The 22,382-nt window shown below is 33.9% G+C and overlaps 2 protein-coding genes and 1 long non-coding RNA gene across 3 annotated transcripts in view; 1 reads left to right on the top strand and 2 right to left on the bottom strand.

Annotated features, from left to right (window-relative positions):
- Window positions 1-22,382, top strand: part of LOC123692479 (polypyrimidine tract-binding protein 2) — a 142,589-nt gene that overhangs the window by 34,896 nt on the left and 85,311 nt on the right. The window lies entirely within an intron of this gene.
- Window positions 1-22,382, bottom strand: part of LOC123692482 — a 55,083-nt gene that overhangs the window by 25,456 nt on the left and 7,245 nt on the right. The gene's annotated exons all lie outside the window — the stretch shown is intronic.
- LOC123692480 lies at window positions 12,862-20,476 on the bottom strand. Its single transcript, XM_045637240.1, has 2 exons — window positions 20,011-20,476; window positions 12,862-14,806 (listed from the first exon to the last, which is right to left on the bottom strand). Exons 1-2 carry the CDS (start codon window positions 20,019-20,021, stop codon window positions 13,135-13,137), a joined length of 1,683 nt encoding a protein of 560 aa, XP_045493196.1. The 5' UTR covers window positions 20,022-20,476; the 3' UTR covers window positions 12,862-13,134.

Here is a 22,382-nt window from a genome sequence, read left to right as displayed (position 1 = left end):
TATATATAACAAACCTAATACAAGTTGGCGACTCATGCTTAACAATGCTTTTTATATCTTTTACGACGACGGTATATCCGCATAATTACGCTTAAAGATTTTGCTCATTTATCCATAAAATTACTAATCGAGATACGCTCCACCTTCTGTAGTAGTCCCCAGTCTAATTTACTCTAAGATTCTTCGTAATAGATATAATTTATTGAAATTACGAGATTGATTTAAAATTTAAAAATCGCTCAAATAAAATGTATAAAATTTTTAATTTAAAAATTAGAACATTTTCAAGCCCTTAATTATTATCGTCTGAATTAATTAAAGTATTCCAAAAAAAAAAAAAACTTTAAATTTTACCTACGTGTAATTTTGAAGCAATAGCTGATTTATCTATACTTTCTAAAGGGTAATGATCTTTTCAGATTCAGTAGTGTACTATACACAAAATAATAATCTAAAATTCAAAGATTAAAGTGTGCCGTACATTGTCAACGCTATTATACAAATGGAGTTGATACTTCCACATTAGCACCTGTCACTGAGTCGCTATCTTAATAACAGTATTTATAAGGAAAACTCGGTCGAACACGAAAACACAATTTGGAAAAATGTGAAAGTTGTCACAGTAACGCGAATTAAACATTAGGCGGGCGGGGCAGTGGCGTGTTTGAACCTCGCTTACATACTGCCTATACCGAATCAGACATTTATGTATCATCAATCAAAGCTTCTAAATATAATTATGATATTGAAACCATCAATTCCATTTTTCTGTCAAATATTAATTCACTTCCAAATCTATTTTTAACTCGTATCTGTAATTTTCTTACTCGATTAGAGATAGTACTGTACATTTACTTTATTTACATACTGTTTAACCCGAAATATACTAAATTTGCGTACATTCCTCCCGGCAGAAACCACGCGTTTTACCTTCGGTCTAATTGGGGTATATTATTACAATGTAATAGAATTTCTTCAGGCTTCAAATTAAATTCTCTTAAATATGATTGTTTGAAAGCCATTTAGATGAATAATACTACTAATTAGCAATAATAAGGTTTTTGTAATGCCCTTACTTCACTTATATTATATTTGTTCGTTTATGTTATTTATTTAGTTGGTACCGAATATTTTTTGAAATAGAATTTCAATTAAGATGTCTCATTATATTATAATTGGTGAATACATGAATAATTGTTACGAGATTATAAATAAAACGAGGGCTCCTTTTATCCCTGATGCTTAAATACAATATTCGGTTCAGCCTATTCAAATTCCTTGTTAATATTTTGTTTGAAATCAAATAATATCTAGTTATTTCTTCAGTACTTTTTCATTTCAAGTACTTTATGGTATTACTTCTTAATCGATCTTTGAAGTATATTTCAACTCATATATACGAGTATTTATTTTATGAAAAGGTAAGGCAAGCATTAACGAGGATCTTATTTGCCTATACATATTTGAATATTAATATATTGAAATATAGGCAATATCATACGTATTACGACGTTTGTAGTTTAATTTCAAGCAATATAACCAATTATAAAAGAATCAATTCATAGGCCCATAATATTTTGGTCGGATCTCGGTAGCTCGGATTATCGTATTGCGTCCACGTACGCGTGAACGACAAATCAGAGCCATCGTCACCAATTCGGCTAACAACCGCCGGTAACGAAGATTAATTGGCGGTGAACGGGATTAAGGATTACTTTGGACCTTTTTAATCGGCCGCTACAAAAAATTATAACAATTTTATCCGAACGCTTTGTGCGGGCTCTCGATCAATCTGTAAAATTAATATTGCTCAAGAGCAATATGATTTAATTTTTAGTAGTACATTTTTTCAGTATTATGTAATGAAACAGTTGTATTCCTGTGTGATATTTCTTCGTAAAGCAAAATTGTCTATATAAGTATGAACTTAACATACCTAAGCAACATTGTTTCATATTACCTTATCTCTATAAAATATTCGTCTCTTAAAAATACGCTCTCATCGTAACAGCCCTCCGAGTTGCTCTAATTCCTTTCAAATATATCAGAGGCGGGCAATGAATGAAAAAAATGTAGGAAGCGGCCAAAAAGATCGGGGTCTCATTTGGACAAATCGCTCGTAGCGGTCAGGTCAGATACCAATAACAAGGACAACGTGCTATTGTACTCCTCGCTATCATTAGGCCGCTTCCGTACAAGCCATCAGCTTCACGGAAAACTTCATCTTAAACTTAATCCACATATGATTCACTTTCGAACAAATGTTTTTACAGATTGAACCATTCTGTGCAACATGAGGACTCGACAACCGGGACCATCGAATTTGTCAATCCCAAATGCGATTTTATTATCTTATGCCCTCTAAATTGATATATTAAGGTAATAGATTGGTGCTCGAGTAACAATTTTGATGAACGTAAAAGATTATAAAAAAATATTAATCAATACAATATACGGGGTTTTCTTATATTTTTCTTCATGGAAATATGAAAGTTAACAATAAAATTTAAATAAATATCTAGATACCAAATAATAATTAACTTATAGAATAAAAATTTGTGAAATGCGCAGTGTTCAATTATTTAGTTTCATTCTTCATATATCATCACCATAAACCGATATACGAGGATCTCAAAGTGTCATTAGTTCGTCATTATTGCTGTCCATAATATCTAATAAAATAAAGATAACGGCAGATTCACCTGTATTTTCAAGGAATACGGAACAATTTTCCTTGCGCCACCTTTATTAAACCTAATTCGATCCCGAAGAACTTAACTGTTTCATTTAATTCTGCTTCTATAATAAAACACGGGACAGACGTTCTTAAGAGCAACGCAAATACAGACTTGTTGCATTTACGACTTAGTTAATTAATCCAAGAGGTACATCGGCTAAGTCCTATAATTCTTTAAAATGCTGAACTCACGTTGATTGCGTTTTTTTTTTTTTAAGTGAAATGAGGTCACTGTTTTTAATAAGCAGAAAATAATACGACAATATTCACACATGCATAGCTAATGACTGTTTTTTATAAAAATAATAAACTCAATACTTAACATTTATTATTTACAGCAGATAAATGGATGTGTACCTATTATATTTGTTTTTACAAATAAATGTTTGGATCTTTAACCGCGACAAGAAGAAATACACAGAATAGGTAAATAATGGCAACATTTTATGTTCATTAAAAATAATAGCTTGAAGGATTACAAAAATCCTTGAGGATGATCACGAAAATTCTGAATCAACAAAATTCAAACATTTTCAGAGTAAGAAAGGATTATCGTAAGCATTAAAGAAAATTCAGGGCTTATGAAAAATTTAGGGAGTTATTGGGAACACGTAAGTCTTATGAGATTTAAATCATAAACTGTTGTGAAGAGGCTGTCGAATCTCAAAGCGAAAAGCAGTCTAATCCGGACTAAGGGTGATTTTCCACCAAGAATGTGCGAGGTTGTGTAGCGAGGAATGTGTTTGTAAATAACCAATCATATCGATTCATTTAGTTTGAAGTATGAAGCGTTTAGCGTTTGAAGCGATACTATTGGTTATTTACAAACACATTCCTCGCTACACATCCTCGAACAATATTGGTGGAGAAGCAACCTTAGCAGGGAAGGAAATGAGTGTTCATGCACACTGCCGCTTGATTCTCGCTTCTTCGCGTATGTGACGAGCTGACTTTGAATTTAATCCTGTTGTTTTTTATTTCCGTATTCTTAGCATTAAATTTTTTTATTGATATTGCATAAATAACCGGAGCTTATTTATGGTATGTGCCATAAGGCTTTTCAAATAATATTTTGTTTTTTGTTGAAATATTACAAGTAGGTAGGCCGTTTGATTATTTTATAAAATTAAAAATACTTAACAGCACGTTTACAATTGTATTTTTTTAATATTTGGTATTATCAGGTTTAAAATTACCAATTAAAATGAATTAAGAAGCATTAACATTGTAGCAATTCGATACTCCTTACAATCGGGTCATTATTTTTATAAATTATACGGAAAATATACTGTAGTATGTATATAAATAGATAAATAAATATATTTTAAAAGATTTTCTTTTTGTTTCAATATACTACGAAATAAATTATATATATTCTGTAAGATTTTTTCTTTTAATAAAAAATAAATATACGAAAAAGGGACAAATTCAATACTTTTTATGTTACAAGACTAAATAACTAAGTTTCAATATTAACCTAAAAGCACCCCTATTTTCCGGGAATTATAATTTCTAAGTTATTAATGAACGTAAATAAACATTAATGTAATGATAAAATCTTTTGCCGTGGAATTGAATGCGGGAGTTTACTTTAATCAAGACAACAATACAGAACTTTTCCGAGAATTGAAATAGAGTTTTTGAATTATATGGCCATTTGAAACCCGCACGGAAAATGATAGGTATTTTCACTGCTATTGGAAATACCTGGCTATTAGGTGCACCGAGTATCTAAGTATCCATTTCGAGTTTATAGCGAATACTTCCATGCAGGCTCCCCCTTTATTTCAGGTAACATTTTATTATTATTTATACATAACTTACGATAGACTGCATCGTTCGTATGCACTGTATGACAATCATATTATTAACACTTTGAGTATCATGTGTGTAATAGTTTTCACTTTAGTAAATAATGCAATATTTGCGTACGTGCGGCAAACTTGGGTGTAAGTGTTCTTAGGTAGGTTTGGTAACTCGAAAACAAACTTTGTCCATTGCCGTATCCCACCTGATTCTTACATCTGCGACACATAAGTAAAGTTCAAATGTTGAAACAAGGGTATGAAATTCGAGTTCTAATTTGTACTCGCTATACATAAATAGGTAAGATGTAGGTAAAAGATATTATGCGTAATACCTCGCGCGTATGACGTTTGTTTAGGAATTAAATCGCACCCTTCCGAGTCCAAACCCATGATGTTATGAGTCACCTAATAAATTTCTATGATCCGAACTTTGATTTAATTAAGGAACTTACAAGGTAGCAACGATAAACTTTTGGCGATAGTTCACAACTAGTACCGCTCTAAATATAATCGCTTAAACCAACGAGTGCGGTTAATCGTACATTCGAAGCAGAAAAAATTGAAAAAAGCTTTTTATTAAACTTATAAATATTACCTACTCATATGAGTAGCATACCTATATACCTAGATAGCCTTATATTTTACTAACATATTCTAAAATTAAATTAAATTCATTGCTCCTTATCTAAATTGATAACAGCTATGATTCTCTCCTTTAAAAATGTGAAATATCTTTCTTAGTACTGTAATTTCCTTAACATTAGCTCTGCGAATAAAGCGTCCCTTTACAAATGTTTATATAAACTATGAAGCTTGAAACGAGTTACGCAAATTTCTGCGAAATATCTTTAAAAGTGTCCAAGCTCGCAATTAACACAGCTCCACTCCATCATGACGTTTTAAGATAAAAATGAAAAAGTAATGGATTGATGCCAAACTTCCCGTGAAAAAATTTGAGTCAATGAGAGAGATAATATCCTCGTAGCAGCGAGCGAAGTGTTTTATAAAATTTCGATGAAAAATTGTCGCGATGCGGTCTCGGGGGCGGTTACTCGGCCGAAGTTGCCTCGGTAATTTAGCGTCATTTGTTTTCTATGAATATTTATTAAGCTCAAAAACAATGGCCGCGTTTTAATTGAATAGCGCAATTGATTGTTGATGGCACAGCCTTATTCCCATTTTATAAATACAAACAAGCACACGATATAAACATTTAATTATCAAAATACGTGTTGCGATTTATGGAAAATGTAATATGTATTTCATGCGTAAATGGAACATTTCTCAGTGTAGCCCGGGGTAAAAGTGCTAATAAAACCACGTCCTAAAAGCGTGATATTTAAATTTGCCACCGCGCCAACTTCCTCGCCGGCGACAATTCAATTACAACTAATAGCCTCTGATTCATGTTTGTATTGCTAATTAGTCGCCGACTCAAGTTTTGTCACTCCTCACTTACTGCCGCTTTCGCAGCCACTGTACTGTCAGCTTTGTTTAATGAATTGTTCGCTGTGTCACAAAATTAAACACCGAGAGGTTTTGCGCGCAGGCAATTAAGCATTAGAGAAATTTAACCTAAACATAGTTGATCACTCGCTAGATTCCAACGTTTGATTTTCTAAGCTGCAAGTTAAGTAAGAAAGCTAAAGCAAAGGCAAGTTAAGCCGCAAGTTACCGTATTTGAAACGTCGGTCGCGATTTATATAAGAAAACTTGTAAATCCCACTGTGAAACGGAAAGGTACAACCAAACTTTGAAATTAGGATAAGGATATTAAGTTCTTTGATTGTTGTTCTGGACATGCCAAAATTTCGAGACGTTGATTGATTATTTTACTATGAAACTTATCTCAAAGCTAAATGACAGCTCAAAGAAAAATATAAAACTCAACAACATTATTCTCTCGATTGTTTTATGATGCTGAATTAATTATTATAGGAGCTCGAGCGGTCAAATATCGTGTATGAATATCAACTTTGCAATTAACAAAGCGGAGCATTTAGTACAAAGCAAAGCTGTTTCTAATGCTTATCTATTCTATTTTGAACACATTTGCGATTTAATCCTCATATGTAAGCTAGCGGATTTAATACTAGGATCGCAGAAACACGTCGCTAGTTCCTGCAAGTACTATTGTATAGCGAGCGGGCGGGGCGACCTGTTGCATGGAACTATTTTATTAGCACGAGTGTGTCGGTGGGCCATTCTTTACGTCTCTTTTGTTGGCGAGCCGCTTCGTTCTATTCTAGTGTGGATTGTGATTGGCTCGGGTTATAAAACAAACAGTCAGCATATGTCCGTCCCACGCCTCCCTTTTGTTTATTGTCATTCGCTCTGTCGCTCAAATTCCAGCTCCGTACCAAATAACTCCGGTTTTTGCCCAAAAAATTCCGCGCGCATAAATGAAGTATGACAACACTGAAGTGTAATGTAAATTTAAAAGCTTCATGTCCGTGTTCTCCATAGTTATAGAATATTTTTCATAAGGTATGAAACAAACACTTTGTAACGTTAAATTTTGTACAAAGTATTAATATTATTATTCCTTACTTATTATTTTCATTGGTGGACCACTGAGAAACTTAATAATCGTAACACAAATAAAGGGAATGGTTATTGTTCCGCAATTCCAGACTGTCATACAAATAGACGCTAATACGGCAGCTGCATAAACTGCATGAGGATTTACCGCAACATTGACTGGGATTTTCCTTAGGGTTTCCAGCGAGAAAAACGGAATTCATCAAGTGCTATGTCACCTATAATTCAATATTCACTATTACCCTAGATGACTTTCCTGAGGCAATTTACATAGCTTATCCTTTGATAGACGTAAGTCTCTTTCTTCTTATTTGAATTCTTAGAAAAGGTGAGTGTATTTTATTTGCATTGTACGGTCACTTATTTTTTAAACTATTTACATTTACAAGAATTTATTTAGTATCAAAATATACAATTTAACCTCTTCACTAAGCTTAAGAATGAGAATTTTTACTAAAGTTTTACCTATTATAATAAAATTATCAATATCTTCGTATAATATAATTATCAAGTAGAAAGTTTTATGATTTTCTAATAATGATGGTTTGTGTTTTATTTAATGATCAACTCTCCCGCCTTTCTTGATAAGATACCAACTATAAAGTTTATAGTATTTGAAAGCCCTCTCATATTTCTAATTAAACAACAATAGCGGTAAATAGTATAGTGAAATGAAACAAGCTATTGATGTTTACAAAAAGCAACTCATCGACTTAAAATCCGACGAAACAAGGCAAAGAATTTCCTTCTCTCTTTGATTAAATAGCTTTAAAGATTGATTAAGGGTAAACTTTTAACAAGTGGGTTAACGATTTAACAGAAATACATTTAATTTTTTACTTTTCTAATTATCTTTGGTATTTTTAAGTACCTACCTATGCTATAGTTTGTTGGAGGGTCGAGCTTGAATTATTATGGTGTGCTAATGATTTTCATGCCAAATTTTATTCTTTTAAATTTAAATTTTGCGCAATATTGTAAATCTGTTATCTATATTTAAATTGTTTAGGCATTCTAGAGTAAAAAGTAGGTATATTTAGTACAGTAATGAAATCGCACATTAAAAATCATTAGCTACGAAAATAAAACAAGCTTTTACTTTGTCTAAACGAAATAAAATACAGTTTGTTCCATTCAAAGTCCATGAATCCGATTACAATAGAGAATCAGAAGAAAACAGTTTAACAGTGTAATATCTAAACGTGCACCGGAATGATGCTTAAATGGTCCACATTTAGACTTGTCTTCGGATGCAGTGAGATTGCAGTGTCGTCACATTTCAGTGGTCGTACGTGATCCCATCTAGTGTAATCCGTAGGACATCTGCTTTTCAAATCTTCACGTTTCACTTAGATTGTTAGATAACATACCTATTGCCTCATTGTACAGAAACTGTTCAGGTTTATTCTGGGTAATGTTATCGGTTTTGCGTGTGAGGTATTTTGTTTTAATTGTCGTTGAAATAAATGAAATTATTCTGTGAATATTATCACTCACAGAGTCAATTTTTACTTAATATCAATAATAAATATGAACGAATAAAATGCATAGATGTAATTATACAGCAATTAATCCTCAAATTTTCGTATTAGTGATGAAATTCATGATACAGGTACATACTTAGATATTCTTTTTTGGGAAATATTTGATTAGAAAATAAATGGCGTTTTACAATATTCATCACCCAAGTAGTTTGTAACACTGTTACTTAAACTACCTATATAAATAAGAAACCCTACAGGAGTAACAAAAATTAATACCCAATCTACAAGCGGAAAACCAAAACAAGGAGAAGGCTTACTATAATCTTATTAACTACGAGTCCTCCACGTACTAATTAATATCTAGATAATATTACACAACACATAATAATTGAAAATTTACGTTTTGTAGGAACAATCGAGTGAGCTCGTACTAAAGAATTTAACATTTCATCCGATTGGTCTGAACAAAAAATTACGCATAATCAAGTAACGTTACAAAAACAGCGGGCTCAGTAGTGCGTGGAAAGTATTCACTTTATAAATATGGCTTTCATCTGTTGAAAAACTTCGCGAGCACGGCACATCGCGTGACTGGGAGATGAGCGAGGTGCATCGATTGTGACGTTCCCCGATCTATTTACGAGTACAAGCCATACTGTTATATTTCATACTTTCAAGAACATGTTTATACTAACGATATGGTCGTAAAGTCGTATCGTATAGTGTTAAGTGTATTCGAGACTTAACACAACGAGGAAGTATTTTACCATTGAACGCAAATAAAATCATGAATAACAATAATACTGTTCTTTCATTCAATTAAAAAGTTTTAAGTATAATACCTTGTTTCGACTTTAGTAAGGTAAAATTCAGGCACCAATATTATAATTAATGTCGTATTTGCTCACGGTATTTGCTATATTTGCGTAAATAACGATTCATTGTCTCCTAGCTCTTACACTAACCTTATTTCAAATATTAATCTCCAACCTATTCATTTAACTAATCCTAACCCTACCAGAATACCAAATACCCTGAAAATGATCTAAGAACTTTAATTAATCCAATCCACGACTTGTAAGACCACTGAGCAATTCTATAACAATAACAAAGTGTAATTATATCAAGGAAGGAAGGTTTTTAAATGTTTCGACGGGAGAAATGTAATAAATAGATGCCTTCTGTTAATACAATTCGCGTCGCTGTCATCGCTAAGATTGACGGCTTGTAACGTAAATCACGACTAGAAAATGAGTACTAAAGAATTTTAATTGCCATTTCACAGTGCCTTTTGTTATTGTAAGAGCAAACTTGTGCAGAATAGAAATTGATATTTTAATTAACAGGATAAAATACTATAAAGGAGTATTGTAAGACAAGACGATTCTATAATTAAGTATATTGACTAATTGTGCAACACAGGATATGAGTAGAAAAAAGGAATATTATTTGAGTGATGAATAGTGTAAAACTATACTAAAATTAACCTTTCAAGCATGAGCATGATCAAAGCATGACCGCAAGTTTCGTTTCGTAAGTTCGTTTTACATTTCTGACATCGTCCCAAGTAATCTATTAGGCAATTCATCGCAACAATTTAAATAGCTTTTCGATTTCCTTTTATTTACATCGTCACACATTTCCATTAATTAAGCATAAAGAAGCATGCGCATCGAATCGGCCGTTCGACGGGGGACGGAAATGACGCGGAAAATTGCACAACCGCCTCACGTGGACGCAATATCCTAGGACGAGTTCCAATTATGCAGATTATCTAGCCGCTGTATCTACATTTTATTACAATGCTTGCGTATTCGCTTAATAGTCCGTCTCCATGTGGGAGCGATTTCAATAAGAGGTTACTGTAACACATTAGGAATTAACGGTCAATGTTTGTGTTTGTTTAATACTGATTTTTGTAATTAACAAAAGCAATGCTAAAAGTAAAACCTTCGTTCTTTAATCAACCGTCACAGACAACGATATCCTTGAAAAACATTTTATATTCTACCTGAATAACAATATCAACGATATGATGTATTAAACTATAATACATAAAATAAGCGAAAATAATTCACTATTCAGTGTACCTATTATCGTAAATCGTCAAGAGAGATAACATGGCAGCCAATTGAAATCCAATGTAGGGTGAGGAGATCGCAACTAAAGACTGCATTTCAACCCTGTTCGACGATTCTGAGCATTCCAAGATGTTTAGTGAATGCATATGTGAATAGAGGGCAATCTGCATAATGAGAAGTCGGAGGTTATAGCGCGGATCGGACCAGGCCGGCAATTTCTCGGCTCAATTGTTATGGCGTTCGCTTCGAAGTACCGATGTATACATTGATTTCTAGAAAAATACTCTTACTTTACGTCATTTGTTGAATTGATTTATTGCAAAAAACTAACGGATATTAGCTAATTATTTCACAGTAATATTGAAAATGCGTTGAGTTTTCAAAATAATTCAAGTTAATCTTTGCTATATTTACGCTGTGGATTATTCTTATTAGAAACCCCTTAAGATAAACAAATTAATAACAATATTTAAATGTACATTCAAGAACTTGAAATGTTTGAGTTGTCCAGAAAAACGCTATTTGATCTGCTCGGACACTACCTATATTAATTATAGGTACCTATATATAAATCAATTCGTAAGTAAATACCCTAAAAGCACAAGTCACCAATTTAAACGCCCAGCCATTCTGCCATTCGTAAAGCATTCGTTCATAACGTATTATGGAGCAGCAGAATCGCCCGGCTTTTGCAATATCTCTTAAAACGTATAAAAGCAAAAAGGCGCGGGTGAGCCAGTAATTCCATATAAAGGTGTCCCATTCCCGGGAGCTCACATATACCGATTACCTATTACATTTTAGTGCTGGGCGTTAGAGCCTTTACAAGTACCTTCATCGGCGATTGGATAGCTCTACAGTTTTTCTAGCCTGCCAATGGATACTGTAGTTTTTTCAAAGAATGTTCAGCTTAATTGGTCTTTATTTTCATTCCACGTATTCAAATTCCTTAATATGATAGTGTTATAATTTTTCCAATATAATTTAATAAAAGCTTCTTCATTTTACGTTACTATTTTTATACATATGAAAGATAAAACGGCGACAGTTTCTCTCACAGAGCTCATTTCAAAAAACATTATTTCATCGAAAGGTTTTGAAATTACTTATTTTCATTGAAACATGTGAACTTTAAATCTACTCGAACGTTTCAAAGGAATATGACGTAATATATTATTTTTATATGAGCGATACCGTTTCGACGTCCGACACTAAACCCTTCCAATTACCCACCGATTGATAGACCCGATCACGACCTGTCATAGATCAAATTTCCACCAAAGAAAGACCACTTCACGCCCTCATCTCTGACGACTTTCTTTTATTTTCTCGATCGCTCGCCCGTATTTGACATATTTGCTCGAACCCGCGCTGAAAGATTTTATTGACCAGTTATTATTTTATTTTATGGACATCCACTCTTATTTCATAGGCCCCAAGACTGAGTTACGGTTTTTGTCGCACGATTATTGGAGCAAATCTTTTGGCGATTTCCACAGCGCTTTTATTGAATAGTATTAAGGAGTTATACGATTGTCATAAAGGTTACGCAACACAATCGTTTGCCATATTTCTTGGGGTAGCAAAATGTGGACTTCATTGCGCTTATAAACAACTTGACTTCTTTTTTCTATACGTTGTGTAAGTAATGCTGACTTATGAAAACAATAGCAAATAACATGAAGTCCGTTGTGAGATGAAGGGGAAAATAGAAATTGATGTCGAATTCTCAATTAATTACGAGAGGCCGTAGAGGCGATTGCGCTTTTCTCCAGACTGTGCAGCAGCTCTATAAAATCCTTTGTCGTCGCCACATATCATTCTTTTCTTCCTAAATTGCGGTTGTCCCGGCGCGGCAGACACGTCCAGGTAATAACGCAATAACCACTGAGAGTTTTCCCCTAGAAAAGTGATCGAGTTTTCTTCAACATTTCGAAGAGGTTTTCGCCGTTATTGTGGGGAAACAAACCTTATTTTTAACGCGATTTTATAACATTTTGCTTGCTTTTATTTTAGTGAGCGAGATGCAATCGGTCAAAATGCTTGACCACAGTGGCGTTTTTTGAACTAGTGCCGCAGACCCCGTCACTTTGTGTAATTGAAAACTCCAAGTTCACTTGAACAAAACACGCATCAATAAATGTTTACAACTTTTTTGTGTAGGATTAAATTATATCGACCGGCCCGCGAAGGCGCAAAAAAAACCGAAATTTACTTTAAATTATTTATTGTAAAAAAAATTACATAATAAATTACTCCTAACTTAACCTACGTCCCTCCCGTTCGATGTTAGAACTAAGAGTGCTCGTCCTCCTTGGCGGGGTAGCTGCAGCGTCGCGGTGGCGATGATTGCCGCAACACTCTCTGGAAGCGCAGGTGTGCGCGATGTCGCAATTCCTAACAGGTGCAGCTTCTTGGGTGGCCCCATGCATCCTCTAATCTTATATGTAGGTACATAACACCTCCCTCCTGAAGTTCAGCGATTATTGGCGGGCAAGGCTCGTTAATATCGCTGAAATTTCACCCTCCGCCGATTGATGTTCTATTTCTTCTTTTTGATTACCATGAACACTCGTAGTAATAGGCTTTGATGTACGCAGTCTCCGTACGACGTACCATGTCACTAGGGCAACTGCACTCGTTATTAATATAACATATATCGGTATTATGGAAGGCTGCATATAGAGAATCTCGTATCCGTTGTTAGTACTGATAGGCATTTCCATTGATATAGCTCTGTAACTAGCGTGTAATTTATCCAAATTTATCGAATTCAACTTCAGAACTTCTTCATCTGTATTATATTGGCTGGAATCTGGCAGGTTTGCAATTTTCATTATCTGTCCTTTGATATGGTCTTCTCGATTGACTATCTTGAAAGCCTCCGTTTGAAGAATGCAGTTTTTGGGTATTGTGGCTAAGTAGCTTCCTTTAATGACGTCATATTGATCTTGCGAGCATGATAAGTGGATTTTTGATGGCTTGGGGAAACTGATGACGTAGTGGGCGTCGTCTAATTTTTCTAGTGCGGGCGCTCCGAGCTCCACAGGCGTGAAGAGACAAGATGCGACGACTCGTTGCGTGGTAATAAGGTGATACACGCAGTCATTTTTGGATCGATGATGGTTCAGCTTGTCCTCACATAGATACCCTAGGCCAGACTTCGGGCATTCTGCCTCCATGTACATAAAATCCTCGTTGTGAATTGCCACAAAAGGATAGGGTGGAATTAGGACTTTACTATCTTTATTAGGAACTATGGATAATTTAAATAATTCAAAGGTAGCAGGAAGGACAACCGGGAACATAAAAACTATAACTATATTCCTATTACTATAATAATAGCCTAGTTTAACTAAATCAAAATATTCTCTATAATTAACTTGAGGGATTTGCTCTTTGCCATAAAATTTGTGTAATTTATTTAGCATTTCTTTTAGAGAATTTGAATTGAACATAAGATGATGCGTACTTTTCGCACGAATAAAACCTAATAAATTTTCTAATCTATGTAATTCTTCAGATATATCATCTATATTATCTGATAAAATCGCTACGCGTTGAATTAAATCTATGTATAGAGTAACGTTTAAATTATTGGCCTTTAAATCATTTATAGCTATTTCAATTTTTTCCTGATTTTTAATTAAGTTGTTTAAAATATCAGATTGTTGTTCTATCCAATCTTTACTGAGGCTTATATGATTATTCATTTCTGTGACCAATTTATTCTCATTATTTTGTAATAATTTAATTGCGGTATCATATTTAATTGCATCTGTATAGTCTAGATTACCAGAAATACTTTTTATAACTGAACCTAAACCATCTATGAGACCTCTCTTTATGCGATTGGGTTCAAAAGTTTCCAACTGATTTGACAATTTAATAATCTTATAATGCAAGTGTTCAATATGTGAATTATAAAGCGAAAATAATTTATCGTGCAAATTAGGCGTTAATGAATTTAATTGATCCTTTACTATGGTTATACTATCACGAATATCCTTTAAATTAATAATTTGCAAAAATGAATGATAATGAGTGACAATTCTAGCAGTTCCAATATTAAATGGTAATATACCAGGTCCGTCATCCAAGCTAGTCAGGGTGGGATCTTCTGCTTGAATCTGGCACAGGATCAGAGGAAGGATTCTGTAACAATTTAGGTACCCTCTTAAGCCTAGATTTAGCAACAGCGCCATATTTCTTCTTAGTATAGATATGAATAGGTAAATCAGCCAGTACAGTATCGTGCGTAAAACGCGGTGCGGTCTTTTGTCGACTATCCCTAGGATTTCTTACAAAAATTTGTTGATCTGGATAATACTGTATTTCGGGTTCGCGGTTCCTATTAATGTTTTCTGTAATTTGAGTACGGCGTTCCAAAGACGATTCATTAATAATTTTGAATACTTTTTGCATACTATCGCGATGTTCTTGCATATATTGCTGTAAGACATTTTCTGATAGATCGATATCTACAGGATCGCGGGGATCTAAATGACCGGTTATAATGTCAAGAGGCCTGCACTTCGTAAAACTGTGGATCGAACTATTATAGGCAAGAACAGCATACGGCATTAAGTTAATGATTAATTCACCACGTCGTTCAAGTTTTAGTAAACGTATGTGTTCTAATAAAGTTGAGTGAAGCCGTTCTACCATACCATTTTCGTTAGGTGCATGAGCTAATAACTTATGGTGATTTATTCTATGAAGCCTTACAAATTCACTGAATATTTGGTTCGTGAACTCAGGACCTCGATCCGTTACGACAGTCATAGGTAAGCCATGATGTGTACCAAACGTCAAAAGAGCCTGAACTACGCTTATTGCGGTTGCGTCCTTTAAACAATATGCTTGAGCATACTTAGAGAATGCATCTATTATAGTGAGATATTTCTGAGAATCAATACTAAGTAAATCGAGATGTACTATTTCAAAAGGTTTTGTAGGAGGAACTACGATTCGAAATTTTGGATTTACTGGAATTCTATCATATTTCCCTTGACCACATATGCTACACTCATTAATATATTTAGTTACTGCTTCCTTCATTTTAGGCCAAAAGTATTTCCTAGATAAAGATAAATGAGTTTCGTTAATTCCGCGATGGTTAGTTTTGCCTTCATGATAATTTCGTATTATTTCCTGTTGCTTAAAGTAATCTTTGACATTTTGCAATTCTAATTTTGTAAGAACTAAATCCATACATGAACTTTTAAAATTACTCTGTATTATTGGAACTATAGTACACATAGCATCAGGGGGATGAACTAGAATTGCAGTTTTTATCTTAGGATCTACATATTTTTTAATTAGTGAAACTATTTCGCTATCAATATTCGCTTTGTTAACATTAATATCTATCTTAGTATGATTTTCAAAAGGTTTTGAAATTATAGGCTTACTCGGTACTCTATCTATTAAAGTAATAACTATCTGTCTCTTAAATTTATTCAACGGGTGATCTGTTATAGGTATATCTAGAATTGGGTTCTCCGCGTCAGTATGAACTGTGACGGTGTCGGAATTTGCTGTAAGAGTACTTGATTTCGAATGTGCAGTAATCGTACTTGAATTTGAATTAACAGTAATTGTATCTGAACTTCTTCTTATTAACGAAGGTGTTGTTTCTGTTGGATTAACCGCTAAAGAATCTGTTTCCTCATTGTTAATTTGAATACGCGATAAAGCATCGGCGTTACAATTTTGCTTTCCCTGCTTATAAATTACGGTGTAATCGTATTCGCTAAGTTTGAGCCTCCAACGTGTGAGACGGGAATTAGGTTCCTTTAAATTCATGACCCATTGAAGGGGCCTATGATCAGTTATAATTTTAAACTTGCGGCCAAAAAGGTAAGGACGGAAATATTTCGTTGCCCAGACAATTGCTAATAATTCCTTCTCAATCGTACTATAATTAATTTCGCTACTATTAAGTGTACGTGAAGCGTACGCAATTGGTTTATCGGAACCAACGGGGCCTTGCGAGAGTACAGCACCGATGGCTAAATTCGACGCATCAGTCGTAAGAATAAATTCTTTATTGAAATCAGGATACTGGAGAATTGGATCGTTCATTAATAATGTTTTACACCTATCGAAACATTCAATGTAATCTTTAGAAAATGTTATCTTTGAACCCTTTTTTAAGCATTGTGTCATGGGCTTCGTGATTTTAGCGAAATCTGGTATGAATTTCCGATAATAACCTAATAGACCTAGAAATCGTTTAATATCGGTTGGAGTTTTCGGAAGGGGATACTTTTGGATGGCAGATATCTTATCTGGGTTAGGTTTTATCCCATCTTTGCTAATAATGTGACCTAGATACGCGGTTTCGAGTTTAAGAAATTCCGATTTATCCATTTGTATTTTAAAGTTGGATTCACGCAATTTCTGAAACACTTTCCCAAGATTAATGATATGCTCCTGTAAAGAAGTGCTAAATACTATTATATCATCTAGGTAGACTAGGCAAATAGAATTTTGCAATTCTCTCAGTACATTATCCATTACTCTTTGAAAAGTAGACGGACTATTCTTTAGACCCATGGGCATTCTTAAGAATTCAAAATGACCATGTTCTACACTAAAAGCGGTTTTTGGAATGTCAGCTGGGTTCATTTCTACTTGATAAAACCCACTTGCTAAATCTAACGTTGTGAAGTATTGACAGTTACCCAATTTATGTAAGACATCTGTAATATTAGGAATCGGATATTTGTCATCCAAAGTTTTCTCATTTAACTTTCTAAAATCAACAACTAAACGCCATTTAACTTTGCCGGATGCATCTGCCTTTTTAGGTACCACCCAAATAGGAGAGCTCCATGCTGAATCTGATGGTCTAATAATACCCTGTTCTAACATCTTACTTATCTGATTCTGTACTTCCTGTCTATGAATAAATGGATAGCGATAACTTTTCGTATAAACCGGTATTTCATCCTTAGTTCTAATAGAATGCTTAATTTTATTCGTAAATGTTAAGGTTTCTCCTTCTATATAAAATACATCCGCATACTGTGAACATAATGACTCTAAATTTAAACGTTCCTCATTATTTAAGTGATCAGTACGCAAGCGAGATAATACCTGTTTCACACGGTCGGACGAACGTTTGGTGCGCGTGCACTCGTTATTATAAACCTCGGCACATACTGGTCGATCCATTGAAAAAATTACGTCATTACGGGTTGGATTAGAAATTTCCACGATAGCGCGATTGCTTTTCGCCTTCGTTAAACATTCAGAAATATGACAATTACATATAATTTGTTCCGGTATAATAGCGTCTCCATTCTCAACATCTATAGGTAATCTAACTAATTTACTACTTCCTGCGGGTATGACGTCCTCATAAAGATTAGCGTTCCGTGAGTCATATACTAATAACCGATTCGTAGCATTGCAAGTATTTAAAGTTTTAGTTTTATAATTAATTGATGCTTCCCATTTATCTAACAAATCTGAACCTATTAAGCCGTCAAAATAATTGTGAAATTTATAAACGAAAAATGTAATATCGTCAGGGTCATTAAATTCAGGAAAACTAGGTAATGTTATAGAATAATTACTACGAGTTACAGCATGAACATTACTTACTTCAAAGGGGTCATAATTAAGAGTAACGTCAGGAAAATATCTCTGTACTGCATCAGGGCTAAGAAAAGATTGGTTAGCTCCAGTATCAATTAACAATTTAAGTGGAGGATTATGAATTTGAATATAAGGAAGCTGACGTTGCGTGTGTAGATTTAATTCTATTTTGGTTTTTCTAATTTTGGTGGATTCTGAAAATCCTGATCGTGTTCTGAACGTACGTCACACGTTTCACCAGAATTTTCAGGTGCGTCTGTCTGTTCGTAATGTACATAAGGTTCATATTCCGTACAGTAATATTCATTATTATAATAGTTATCCTCATAAGGATATAAATCGGTACAGTAATATTCTTCGTTATCTATATATTCATTATGATTCATCTCCCTAGTCTTAAAGTAATTACTCGGGGGTGGATTACCAAATTTTGACCAATCATGAGCGCGTGCAAAAGGTGTTGGTGGTAAAGTCTTTGTAACGTAATGGCTAACGCCACTCATAGGATGCGGTTTCGGTTGCGCGGGATGTTTAGGCTGTAATCTGAACGTATTGCTCTGCGGGTTATAGTTAGGGGGTGCAGCGCGGAAAATTTGCATAGTACGAGTAGGACGTGCTGGTCCCTGTGGTTGATTAAAATTTCGATTAAAATTTGGTGGCTTAAATTGCGGTCTGAACGAATGTAAAGGCTGTAGTTTAGAAGAGATAGGTTCACTAAAATCATTATGTCTATAAAACGGTTCATTCGAGTACGGCATTCTAAAGGGTACGTGGGGTTTCCTATCAAAAGTTTCATTACGTTGTTGAAGGTATAAAGTGCTTTGTTCTTCATTCACGTATTCTAATGCTTTTTCAATGGTTGCGGGGCGCATGCAACGTATACGTGAGCCTAACGGATCTCGTAGGCCACGTAGGAAAGCCTGTAGTGTTAATTTTTGATACAGGTCCCTTTTTGCCTCACGAGTAGTAACGACTGTTTCATGTAATGCTATATACGTCATTATAGTACTAAAAAGATGTTGACATTTTTCGTAAAACTCTTGAGGAGAGCTACGACCTTGCGTTAATAAGGCTAAATCGTTATAAAGGGCGGTCTCATCTCTATGGTCAGAAAAGTTATTAACTAATACGCTTTTGATACCGTGCCAAGTAGTAGGTATACCGTTTGCATTAATAACTCGGGCTGCAGGCCCAGTGATTTTATTTAAAATACCATTACATAACGCGGCAGTTTTTAAAGTATTTCCGGGATCTTTTTCTATAAATTCCTCAGCCAATTGGTCACTTAAATGTATAAATCTTGTTAAAACGTTAACATTACCATCGAATTCTGGCAAAAGCCTAAGTGCATTAAAAATTTTATCCAAATCTGACATTTTAGATTAATTTCCTATACTTATAATATAAAATATATTAAATTTAATTTAATTTATTAACTTCGTTAAACTAATATAAAAAAAAATAATAATCTTTACCTAATTAATATATCTGAATTATGAAATGAATTAATTCGCAAAATTTGAAAATTAATTAATTCGTAATTAATTAATATTTAAACTTATTAATCTTTTATCAACCTAATATCTATATTTGAATTTTACAATTTGATTTTGTAAAATTCGAAAATTAATTCGCGATGAATTAATATTTTAAACCTACGCGCTACAGTTCCTCGGTTCCCGTGAATGGGTAATCTAGGAAAACTTACAAATCTAGGAATGGCAAGTCACTAAGAGAATTAGTGTACTTACAGGATTTTCATTTCGGCCTTTCTTGCAGTATCAATGTTCGGATACCCTTCGCGTTGCGGCGGCCAATAGATGTAGGTTCTTGGTCCCCGTCGTCGTCCCTCCGATGGAATGGCAATTCTCGATGCTTGTAGTTTCGCGTTCCGAGAGACGGCTCTCGAGGATCATCCACAAGACTGCGCCAATTATATCGACCGGCCCGCGAAGGCGCAAAAAAAACCGAAATTTACTTTAAATTATTTATTGTAAAAAAAATTACATAATAAATTACTCCTAACTTAACCTACGTCCCTCCCGTTCGATGTTAGAACTAAGAGTGCTCGTCCTCCTTGGCGGGGTAGCTGCAGCGTCGCGGTGGCGATGATTGCCGCAACACTCTCTGGAAGCGCAGGTGTGCGCGATGTCGCAATTCCTAACAGGTGCAGCTTCTTGGGTGGCCCCATGCATCCTCTAATCTTATATGTAGGTACATAACAATTACGCGTCAGGTAGATTACAATATTTTTGAAAATAATTGCTATCTTCACCTAATTTTAGTATAAATATTTGTTTAATATGAATTTGATAACAATACTTTGACGTGATACATAGGTATACTAAAATGCTAGTTTATATTTAAATAAAATCTCGAAATTATCATAAATTATACTATGAAAAATGAATACATGCATAATTGCATAGCAAGGTTGAAATAGCAAATTACGAATAAACTACCAAGTTTTCTTTAACCATAAACCATTTTGTTTATTCAAAAAATATAAACCTCAATGAACATTCAATTGAAATTCACGAAACAAACGTGCAACAGACGTGAGCTATATTTTATCGACACACATCATTTGTTTTGGGCATAATCGATGAAACAACAGATTGGGTACGGAGAGAATAACCACATAATATAATAGATTCGCATTTGTTACCAACAAGCTAATAGACATGGAGAGTGTAGACATTGGGATACTAGGTTCTTCTGTCTTTATGTACGATAAAAAATTTTAACAATACATTTAAAATTTAAGTTAATTTTGTTACAAAATATAGGTACTAATATTTAAAAAAGGACAACGCGCGCCACTTCACAGAATGTGTGTCTTACACAATGACAAACTGAATGAAATAGATATGTTTTCATGCTCCCGATATAGTTTCAAATGTACAATTAGCCAATTATATGTATAATTTTTCTAACGTTCGATAATGTACATGCTTAGTTAATGCTTTCCCTTAGTTTAATATTTCAGAAATCTGTGTTAGTTTTAAGTATTTGGCTCCCTTGCAACAGATACCTATCAATTATTGTACAAGTGAGTTTTTTTTTTCTTTTACTTTTTCTATTTATGTTCACTGTGAGACGTAGAGGAAACAATTGTTAATGTTACCATTGTATGTCATTAATTTATATATTACACGGGTTTAATTGTTTCTGTAAGATCTCCAAATAAATAAATAAATAAATAAATAAATAAATAAATAAATAAATAAATAAATAAAATTAAATTATTACTATGAACAAATTAAACTACACGTTCGGTATCAATATTATTTGAAATTTATAACGTGCCCAAACAAAAGGTTTCCGTACGTGCGACTAATATGACTCCCAACCATTTTAAAATTGAAACAAATGCCTCAAAACAATAGCTGTGTTTGTGAGGTTAATAAAATGGCGGGGAATGAATCAAAAATAAATGCAGTACAAAAAATCAACTGTTCCACCTCATTCTACATTTCCACCGACTCATTGTTAGCCCTGTTGGTTTGGTTTTTGTGTGTTTACTGTAATTAAACTCCCCCGTATAAAGTGTAGTTAATTTCGGCCTTTACATACATTCCGGTGGAAAAATTTTAGGGCGTTAAGAATTTTTAAACGAAAAACATTTCAAAATTAGGTCACTTCAACTCATAACACCATCGCATTGCTTCGTTGTAAAATAACTACAACGCGAAGTATTATTTTCTTAATCTCAATGCTTTCTTGTTCAAAATCTATACAATTACAAGAAAGGAGCAGCTTTAGGCTATGATCGAACTTTAAAGGTTGGGAAATCACAAAGAAAAGCTGGCTTTAATTAAGGAAAGCTCTTTGTCCACTGCCGCTTTTAATTTTGATGAATAAAGAAAATTATTTATTTGGCGGCGTTTGCGCTTACACTGATTTATTGTGCAAGTTAGCGGCCTTTTAAGACACCGCATTCTTCCGAGAAAATTCCTTTTTCATAATTCGGTTAACTTTATAAATAAACATTTATTGTAATAAGCGTTAAAACTTGTTGTTCATTTGCACTAAGAGCACAATTTAAATTAATTTAGAAGTATTATTAAGATTTATGGTATTGGATTAACGAGTTGTTTTTATTTTTTCAGGTAAGCACTGT

The sequence above is a fragment of the Colias croceus genome, chromosome 6 (assembly GCF_905220415.1).
Source record: "Colias croceus chromosome 6, ilColCroc2.1".
In the NCBI taxonomy this organism is placed as follows: domain Eukaryota; kingdom Metazoa; phylum Arthropoda; class Insecta; order Lepidoptera; family Pieridae; genus Colias; species Colias croceus.
The sequence above is the reverse complement of the archived record's forward strand: the minus strand, read 5'-3'. Positions and strand labels throughout refer to the sequence as shown.